Consider the following 10,074-nt stretch of genomic DNA (forward strand, 5'->3'; position numbering starts at 1 on the left):
GAGGGGCGCACGCGCCTCGCCGCGCCGCGCCCCTCCACCGGCGTTGTCGCCGTGCGGCGCGTTACGCACTTTGCGTAGCGCCGCGCCGCCCCCCCCACCCCGGCGCGCGCCGCCCGCGCACTTCCCGCCGGGCCGAGCCGCCGCTTCCGCTACGCAAATCGCGTAACGCGCCGCGCTCCCACCTGTGGCCGCCGCCGCCTCCGCTCCGCTCCGCGCCCCGGGAGCGCCGCCAGGTCAGTCCCGCTCCCGCCGGACTCCCCCCCAACACACCCCCGCCCACCCCCGGGCGAGGCCGGGCAGCGGCGCCGCTGCCAGCGCGCGTGGGGCCGAGCGCCAGCGGGGCCATTGTGTGCGTGCCCCCCCCGGACGGGCCGAGCAGGGCCGGAGCCTCCCCGGTGCGGCCCCGGGCAGCGCCACGTGCCGGCAGCGCTTCAGGGCGAGCGCCGAGCGCCAAGGCCCCGCCCGGCCCGGCCCGAGCGACCGCGCACCCCTCGCAGGCGCCGGGACAGCGGCAGCGCGGCCGCTCAGCGAGCGCGGCCCGCGAGCAGCGCAGCGAGCGCGGCGTCAGGCGCTGCTGCCCCGCGGGTCCCCGCCAGGGAAACTCCGCTCGGCGCTCGGAGCTGGTGAAGAACTGCGAGGCAAGGCACTGAAAAGTTCACTGTCTCCGCGGTGCTGAAAACAAGAGCGAAGGAGAGCCTGGTTGTGTGTGTCGGTGTTTACAAGTGGTTCAGGATAGGTAAAAAGAAGATGTCGGGTCGCCGTGTCGCTGCAGCGTGTGACAGACGACAGCTGCCCCGGGGCATGGGGGGCATGGCAGCCCCGCTGCTCGACCCGCGCCCGCTCCGCCTGCCCTTCCTCGAGGCTGACGTGAGTAGCGCTCGGGGCGGGGACGGTTTGCGCCGGGGCCGGGGCCGGGCCCGCCCGCAGCGCTGCTGGGCAGCCGCGCCAGCCGCTTCATTCCCAGCCCGTTCACGTCGCCGTGTTTGGGATCCGGGCGCTGGCGGAAGCGGCGCTCCGGAGCTTTGCGGCTGCGACACAAAAGAAGCCCCGGGCTCCCCCCCGCGCCCGCCGGGGGCCGGGCCCGCGCCGCTCCCCCGCCCCGAGAGCGGCTCCGCGGCCTTCCCAGCGCCCCGCTGGCCCCGAAGGGGAACGGGGGGATGGACCCTCGGCGTCCCCGGGAGGGAGGGATGGGGAGGGGGAATGGGCAGCGGGACCCCCGGGATCCCTGAAAGGGAGAATGGGCAGCGGGACCCCCGGAAGGGGCGGGGTGGAGAGAAGGGACCCCTGGAAGGGGAGAAATGGGGAGGGGGGTCGCCCAGGACCCCCGGGAGGGGGAACGGGGAGAAGGACCCCGGGATTCCCCGGGGGGGAGTGGGGATTTGGGATCGGGACCCCCGGAGCGCGATCCGGGATGGGGACCCCCGAAGCGGGATCGGGGCTCCGGGGACCCCCGAAGCGGGATCGGGGCTCCCAAGCAGGAGCGGGATCGGGACCCCCGAAGCGGGATCGGAGCTCCCAAGCAGGATCGGGGACCGGGACCCTCGGAGCGGGATCGAGGATGGGAACCCCAAAGCGGGATCGGGACCCCCGTAGCAGGATCGGGACTCCCGGAGCGGGATCGGGGGTGGGAAGCCCAAAGCGGGACCGGGACCCCCAGAACGGTACCGGGGGTCTGTCCCCCCTACCCGGGGGTCCCTCCCCGTGACGCGGGGGGCGTGGCGCTGCCGTGACGCCGCCCCGTTGTGTCGTGTCCCCCCCCCAAGAGCCGCCTCCCATCGATGTGCGGGCGCTCGATGCAGCAGCCTTCGCGGAGGAGCGTCCTGCGGGCCCGGCCGCCCCCGCCGCTGCCGCCGCCGCCGCTCGATGCGCTCCGCGCGCCCGCCGCCATCTTAGGGGCAGAGCGCGGGCGGCAGAAGGAAGGCTCGGTACGTACCGGCACCGCCCGCACCGCGGCTCGGCCCGCCCCGCGCGGGCCCGGGCCGCCGGCGGGGCGGGGAGGGCGCGGGGCTCCCCGCGGGGCGGGCGGCGGGGCTGTCGTGCGCGCCCCGCGCACCCATCCACCCACCCATCCATCCATCCATCCCCGGGCCCGCCGGCAGCACCGGCCGGCGCGCTCGGCTCCTGCCGCCGGCTCCGCTGCCGCGTAGCGAGTGCGGGCCGCTCTGCGGCCGAGGTTTGCAGTCACACAGAAAGGCAGCGCAACAGGTTTTTCCTCCCCTTTTCCTTCCCTTTCCCCCTTTTTCCTCCCTGTTACCTCCCCCTTTTCCTCCCGTTTGCCTCCCCTTTCTCCCCTGTCTTCCTTCCTTTCCTCAAGTCTTTTCCTTCCCTTTCCCTCCCCTTCTCTCGTCTTTTCCTTCCCTTTTCCCTCCCCTTCTCTCGTCTTTTCCATCCCTTTTCCCCATCTTTCCATCCCTTTTTCCCAAGTCTTTTCCTCCCCTTTCCCGAGTCTTTTCCTTCCCTTTTCTTTCCTTTTCTCCCGTCATTTCCTTCCTTTCCATCCCTTCTTTTCTGTTCTTTTCTCCTGTCTTTTCCATCCCTTTCTCCCATCTTTTCCTTCCCTTTCTACCACCTTTTCTTCCCCCTTTCCTCTTCTTTCTCTCCCTTTTTACTCCTCTTCCTCCCCCACCTTCCTCTCCCCATCTCTGCTTTTCACCAAAACCAAAGCAATATTTGGTGCCTGCCCTGAGATTTGTTCCAAGGTTCTGGTGGTTTCGTGCAACTGTCTCGTATGTGATTTCTGTTCTTCATTCCAGGCCCCCCCAAGGCAGTCCCTGCTCACAATGTATAGGACAAAAGTCAGTTTGAAAGATCGTCAGCAACTTTACAAACTGATAATTAGCCAGCTGCTCTATGATGGATACATCAACATTGCCAATGGCTTGATAAATGAGATCAAACCACAGTCTGTGTGTGCACCCTCTGAACAACTGCTGCACTTAATTAAGTTAGGTAAGCTGGAATCTGGAATCAAAAGCTGACATAAAAGTCTAGTTTCTAATTCCCCACTGAAGTAAGAGGTTGGTGTCACTGGAAAGACACCTCTGATGCAAAGGTGGTGTCTGGTAATAGCACAGCACTTGTACATCTGGGTACAGCCTTTGCCTCTGTGGGGTTATGAAGGGCATCCCTGTGTGATTAACAGCAAACCAGATCCCTGAGTGTGGCCCAAATCTGTTTGAACTCCTCTAAAGACACTCAGGGTTCTGGGTGGGTGGCAGCCTTCTCAAAACACCCCAGTGAATGGGGTCACTGAACCCCCAGATCTGAGGGAAAATCTCAGCCTTATAGTTCTGCTGACTTGAGAAAGAAATAATTCCTGTCTGGCTGTTCCTGGCAGTGTTGGAGAGGGAGCAGGTCCTTCCCTTGGCAATCTTTGCTGGCTTTTATAGATCAGTCCCCAGGAAACAGCTGCACACTCTGGGGTCTCAGCAGGGCTGTCACCTGTTCCCTCCCTGTACTTCCCTCTGGAAGTGCCACATTGTGGGGAAAACGGGGAAAACCCCTGACCTGCTCTTGGAACAAGCTGACCAAGTCCTGGAGGAGCTCTGGCCATGACACCATGTGTAACCCAACTGGTTCTGCTGCCTGAACTAGCTGAGTTCTGAGGGTATAAGTCTGTGAAGCTTTGTGTCTGTTTGAAATGCAAATTCTAGACTTGAAATGAGCAGATGAAAGCAGCAAAAAGATCACCACTGGGCTGAAAACTCTTGTGTCTGCTCTGTTGCCACCTCCAGGCTGAACCCTAGTCTGTAACTGGATCTTGAAAATAAAGATAAAAGTCTGGGAAGTGGGCTTGAAGACCAGCGAGTTTTTTCTCTTGCAGTGCTGGGACAGTTTGGCGTCAGAGCAAACAAATAGGAAAAGAATCAGTAAATACTTTGGGTTTTTACTTTAAAACTCACGTAATAGTGTTGGAGCTTATTGCTCTTCTGTGAAAAGCTGACCGGAGGCCTGTGCATGGTCAGTGACTGATTTCCCAATCTTCACTGGGGGTATTCCCAGAGCTCCTGAGGAGCTGAGCCTGCTCCAGTGCAGCCCATCTCTCCCTCACTCCTCCCCAGTGCTGTGTGACCCAACCTGCTCTGCCAGCTCAGCTCTCCCCCAGGACTGCCTTTCCCAAACCTTCCCTGGAGCCGTGGCAGGCTGAGGGGAAGGCTGCCAGCCCTGAGTGCCACCCTGCTGTCCCCAGGCATGGAGAACGACGACAGCGCTGTCCAGTACGCCATCGGCCGCTCGGACACGGTGGCGCCGGGCACCGGCATCGACCTGGAGTTCGACGCCGACGTGCAGACCATGTCCCCCGAGGCCTCCGAGTACGAGACCTGCTACGTCACCTCCCACAAGGGGCCCTGCCGCGTGGCCACCTACAGCAGGGACGGGCAGCTGATCGCCACGGGCTCGGCCGATGCCTCCATCAAAATCCTGGACACCGAGAGGATGCTGGCCAAGAGCGCCATGCCCATCGAGGTAAGGGATTGTGAGCACTGGGAATCCTGTCCATGCCATGCCCGTTGGGATAATGAATTGTAAATACTCTGGGAATTGTGTTCATGCCATGCCTATATCACTCTGGGAATCCTGTCCATGCCATTCCCATTGGGATAATGAATTGTAAATACTCTGGGAATTGTGTTCATGCCCATCAAGGTAAGGGATTGTAACCATGCTGGGAATCCTGTCCTTGCCATGCCCATTGGGATAATGGATTGTAATCACTCTGGGAATATCCTGTCCATTCCATGCCCATTAGGATAATGAATTGTAATCACTCTGGGAGTATCCTGTCCATGCCATTCCCATTGGGATAGTGGATTATAACCACTCTGGGCGTTCTCTCCATGTCATATCTGTACCTTGTGGCTGCCTCAGTGGGTTGGACTAAGTACCTGTCTCAACATATTGCCTACTCCAGCAGCTGCTCATAACGTCCCTTAGAAGGAAGAAGAGCCAGGGCAAGGACACTGTGTCACCCTTGGCAGCAGGGAGAGAGCTGAGCCAGAAGTGGCTTCTTCTGGGTGCTGATCGTGGCTGTAATGTCTGAGCACAGTACATGTTAAACCCATGGGGCCTCTGCAGCCCCCATGGCCACCAGTGTTTTCACTGGTTATTTCAAAACTGTTTTACACATTGATGTGCTTTGTCTTTCTCCAAGGCAGTTATCAGGTGGCAATGAAAAGTGGGATATTTTTGCACAGAGCGCACACCAAGTTCTCAGCAGAGAGCTGCAGTTTTGGTGCAGCTTCTCATGATTATTCCAGCAGTCAGTGTTTTGCTTTGGGCTGTTTATGAAGGTGGTGTTTTCTTGCTACTGAAGTAGTTTGTCCTTGAGCCAAGTTATTTTGACCTTCATAAAGACACAGGGATCTTATTTGTTGACCTGCAGAGGGCCTTCAGATAACCAAGGGAACAGATTGTGTGCCTGGTTGTGTTAGAGAGGAGCTGCAGTTCAGCCACTCTGGCAAGCCTAAAACCTACTTTTCCTGTCAAAAACCTGCTTTATTTTCCAAGAGCAGCAACATGTTGAATGTTCTTTGTAGGTCATGATGAATGAGACAGCGCAGCAGAACATGGAGAACCACCCTGTGATCCGGACTCTGTACGATCACGTGGATGAAGTGACGTGTTTAGCTTTCCACCCAACAGAACAGATCCTGGCATCTGGCTCAAGGGACTACACACTTAAATTGTTTGATTATTCAAAACCTTCTGCCAAAAGAGCCTTCAAATACATCCAGGTGAGATACTGCTCAGGGCAGCCAAAGCTCAGATGTCTGAGTGCTGAGGTGGTGTGAGCTGAGCTGTGCCTCAGGGGGGTGCAGGAGCACGCAGCTACAGCATTTGCAGACATTACAGAGATTGTGTCTTAATTCTGTGCATCATGGACACTTGTAGTTAAGTCTAGAACCTTTTATTCAGCTTTTTATTCATTAGACCAACTCTTACCTGAATTAACTTGGAAGTAAATTCTGTTATCTTTGATTTGGAGGAGCATTTGGGATTATCTGGTAGGCTTGGGGGGGTGTGATATCCTAAAATAAGGGGGCACTGCAGGCTGCTCTAGGACAAAAACTACAGTGCAGCCACAGGCAGCCTATCATTTCAATCCCATAGGAAACATTTTCCATTTGCAGATAGTAATAATATGGAAACATCTTCCATATGCTGATAGTAATAATATGGAAACATCTTCCATATGCTGATAATAACAATATGGAAACATCTTCCATATGCTGATAATTCCAGTAGGTTTTTAGCACTTTACCACCACCAGCACCGACCCTTGCAGTTCAGCTTTCTTCCTTCCTCACCCGCCGTGTGTTTTGACTCCCAACAGGAAGCAGAGATGTTACGCTCCATTTCTTTCCACCCTTCTGGGGATTTCATCCTGGTGGGGACCCAGCACCCAACCCTTCGTTTGTACGACATCAACACCTTCCAGTGCTTCGTGTCCTGCAACCCCCAGGACCAGCACACCGACGCCATCTGCTCCGTCAACTACAACGCCAGCGCCAACATGTACGTGACGGGCAGCAAGGATGGCTGCATCAAACTCTGGGACGGCGTCTCCAACCGCTGCATCACCACCTTTGAGAAGGCACACGATGGAGCTGAAGTCTGTTCTGCTATTTTCTCCAAAAATTCCAAGTATATTTTGTCCAGTGGGAAAGACTCTGTGGCTAAACTCTGGGAGATATCCACTGGTCGGACGCTGGTGAAATACACAGGTATGTGACACCTTCTTTTCCAGGTGCTGAGCTGTGGCAGGGCTGGAAATGCTGTCAGAAAATAAGAATTCCTAAAGGCAATGGAGAAACTGCTGCTGTGAGGATAAATTGCCCCAAATTTTTGAAAACATTTCCATTAGACCAATTCCAGAAGAGAAGCTATGATTCTGTGTGTCAGTGTAAGCATAGTTTAGTCTGAGTAGATTTTGAAGAATTTTCTGACATCATTACTCGCTTCATTGTTCTGGAGGGAAATTATCACTGAACTGAGGGAAACTAAGAAGAAACACTGGAGCTACTTTAGGGCAGTTGATTTAACCATTAACTCTGTGGCTCTATAGCCATGGCAATACTCTGAAATGTACCTGCAGCTGCTTTTTTACCTTTTTTGTGTATTTTTTTTTCCCAAGGATGCAGTTATGTGCAAGGTATCATCCTTGGAGCGTGCTGACAGTGCCATGCTTGGATCTCAGCAGGAATTAGGGAATAATGAAGGCTGTGGGAGCTTTGCATGTGACAACAGCTGTGTGTGAGATCAGCTGTGGGATCAGGCACTGATGTGCTTAAGCAGTAGGAGCACAAAAGATTCCGGAAATGGTGTGTGTCAGCTTTTGGGGTTTGTAGGTCCCTTTCTGCAGTCCAGCTCTCCTGCTGCCAGCCAGCAGGGAGCAGCAGCTTCCCGGGAAACGCGGCAGGATCCCGGGGAGGATCCGTGCAGTGCCCTGGTTCTGTGGGAAACACATCCTACCTGAAGGTATGGCCGAGGGAGCTCATACAGCATGTGCTGTGTGAGAAATACTCCGAAAAGTCCTCAGGGATCAGCAGACTCTGTGTCTCCTCTCTGTGTTCTTTCTCCTTGCTCGCAGCTGAAAGCCTCTTGCAAAAATATCAGGCAGAAATACTCTTAGGTGAAGGATTGGACATGGCACAGCTGGAGTAGGTATTCCTTCTGTTCCCTGAGGAATTTTAGAATATATATATGGACAGCAGAAGGAATTTCCCCATGGAAAGGGTGGACAGGCCGTGGCAGGGGCTGCCCAGGGAGGTTTGGAGGTGTCCAAGGAACACCTGGAGGTGGCGCTCAGTGCTCTGGGCTGGTGACAAGGTGGGGATGGGGCAGAGGCTGGACTCAAATCTTTCTGGTCCCGTGATTCAGCTACAAAGGAATATTTGTTACTGCACCACCTGTTGCTTGTGGAAAATTGATAGTTACGGAAAATGATTCTTAGGTATGAAAACTTGTAAAAGTCCCAATTCTGCCTGTGTTTAGGTGCAGGTTTGAGTGGGCGCCAGGTGCACAGGACTCAGGCTGTGTTCAACCACACAGAGGATTACGTGCTGCTGCCAGACGAAAGGACCATCAGCCTGTGCTGCTGGGACTCGCGGACTGCGGAGCGCAGGAACCTCCTGTCCCTGGGCCACAACAGCATCGTGCGCTGCATCGTGCACTCCCCCACCAACCCCGGCTTCATGACCTGCAGCGACGACTACAGGGCCAGGTTCTGGTACAGGAGGTCCACCACAGACTGAGGGGAGCTCTCCAAGCAGCAATTCCCAGCTCCTGCCCCCTGTGTGATGGTGCTGCCAGCAGCTGCCTCCGGGGAAGCCGTGCTGGGCCCGTTTGGATTCTGTCAGACGTGGCAGGAATGTAACAAATACAATGAGACTCTTCACCCCACACTAATTTTTTTTATTAGTGTGCGTGGTTTAATTTTTGTAAGTCATCTCTAATTGTACTGAAGGGAGGGGGTGGAGAATAAAATGGTCCTGGCAGAAAGGGCTAAGCTTGTTCCCCCTGCCTGTGAAACACAAGGTAATGGGACTGTGTCCTCTTAGAAGGAGCCAGTTCTGCTCTGTGTTGTGTCTGTGCAATCCCACTGAACTCTGGTAGAGAATAGATCACACAAAGAGCAGCAGAACTTGGTGTAGAAACTTGAACGAAGCCTTAAGCTGCCTTCAGCCACAATTCATTATTTGTAAAGCTCTGGTTTGTATCTTTCAGTCTGGGGTTTTGGTGAATTCTTTTTTGTGGTTTTTGTTTATTGGCCAAGTAGGCCTGCAGTTCTCAGTTGTGCCATAAGAATCCAAACAGGATTTTTAATTGTTTAGATGAATTTAAGAAATGGTCTTCTAGTTCTTGTGTTAAAGTCAGACTTCATCTCATCCTCTTTTGAATTTACCTTAACAAGTGGGACCTCAAAGCGAATTCCTAATAATTTTAAGGAATATCCACATTGCAATTAAAATGTGACAGTGCTGCTGCAGGTGAAAACAAGAATAATTTTGCCTTAGAGACTTTAATATCCTCTCAAAGAAAGAAACTTGTGCATCTGAATTTTTGTATGTGTACCTCAGAAATGTCACTGAGAAATCTTCATCTATGTCTGTTACACAGCACTTGAATTACATTCTTTTTCAACTAGTCACAAACCCAGTGCCCATCGTTGAGAAACTGTGCTTACAACTTCTCTAAGTTGGAAGATTCACTACTTACTCTCCCAGAGATCTGCCTGAGCAGAGCCTTAAACTTGTTTTTTGAGGCCTCCTCCTGCAGAGCTCTTGGGCATCACAGCTGGGAGGTTCCTCTGGTCAGAGCTCAGCACTTGCCTTTGTGAGGGTTTTTAAATGTGAGGTGGTTCTTGCTCCTGGATTAATTTCCATTACACTGAGGAATTGTCAAGGGCTGGTGAGGGTACAGGTTTTGTCTGTATTTAAATAAAGATTGCCTTTTAAAAAGCTCTTTGATACATAAAGAAGGAATTGTATTTATTTTCTGTATAACAAAGGAGAAATGGTCAAATATTGGAGGCTGGGGCTTGGGGACTTTGGAATGATGCAGTTGATGTGTTCCACCTGAATCAGGTACAATTACATACTCAAAATGTAGAATGTGGGAGATTTTTATTTAAATAATGAAATTCATTTTTCTCTTGAAAAGCTCCCTTTATGCAAAACATTTCTGAGGCTTAATCCTCATTGCTCCTCCTCTGCCTCTGAGTTTGTGACCCTTCAGAAGCAGTGGTGCTGAGGGATACTGGTGCTGGTGGCCTTTTTGGTGGAGAAACCAGGAGGAGCAGAGCTGGGGGCAGGGAAAAGGGAAGTCCTGACACAGTCACTGAGGCGTGATGTGCGATGGGTGACAGCCGTGGCTTTTTTATTTTTGGAGTGCCACCTTTTTTTTTTTAATTCTGCTGAAGCACCTGTCTGTAATTCATGCACTCGTTGGTGTTTGGAATCTGCTTTTAAACCCTCTGTTTGTGGTTGATGTGTTAAAGCACCGCTGTGGTTGTGAACAGTGGGAGCTCTCACCTCAAGCTTCTGCAGTTCTGGGGGCTTGAACTCAGAGTGC

At 53.9% G+C, this 10,074-nt stretch overlaps 1 protein-coding gene across 1 annotated transcript; it reads left to right on the forward strand.

Moving 5' to 3' along the window:
* Window positions 1-507: 507 nt before the first annotated feature.
* On the forward strand, window positions 508-9,463 carry CSTF1 (cleavage stimulation factor subunit 1). The gene is made up of 7 exons (XM_021534043.3): window positions 508-867; window positions 1,764-1,925; window positions 2,754-2,949; window positions 4,190-4,467; window positions 5,538-5,735; window positions 6,335-6,725; window positions 7,996-9,463. The coding sequence occupies exons 1-7, from the start codon at window positions 748-750 to the stop codon at window positions 8,253-8,255; spliced, it is 1,605 nt and encodes a 534-aa protein (XP_021389718.1). The 5' UTR covers window positions 508-747; the 3' UTR covers window positions 8,256-9,463.
* Window positions 9,464-10,074: the final 611 nt, after the last annotated feature.

Source organism: Lonchura striata, chromosome 17 (assembly GCF_046129695.1).
Source record: "Lonchura striata isolate bLonStr1 chromosome 17, bLonStr1.mat, whole genome shotgun sequence".
Classification (NCBI taxonomy): domain Eukaryota; kingdom Metazoa; phylum Chordata; class Aves; order Passeriformes; family Estrildidae; genus Lonchura; species Lonchura striata.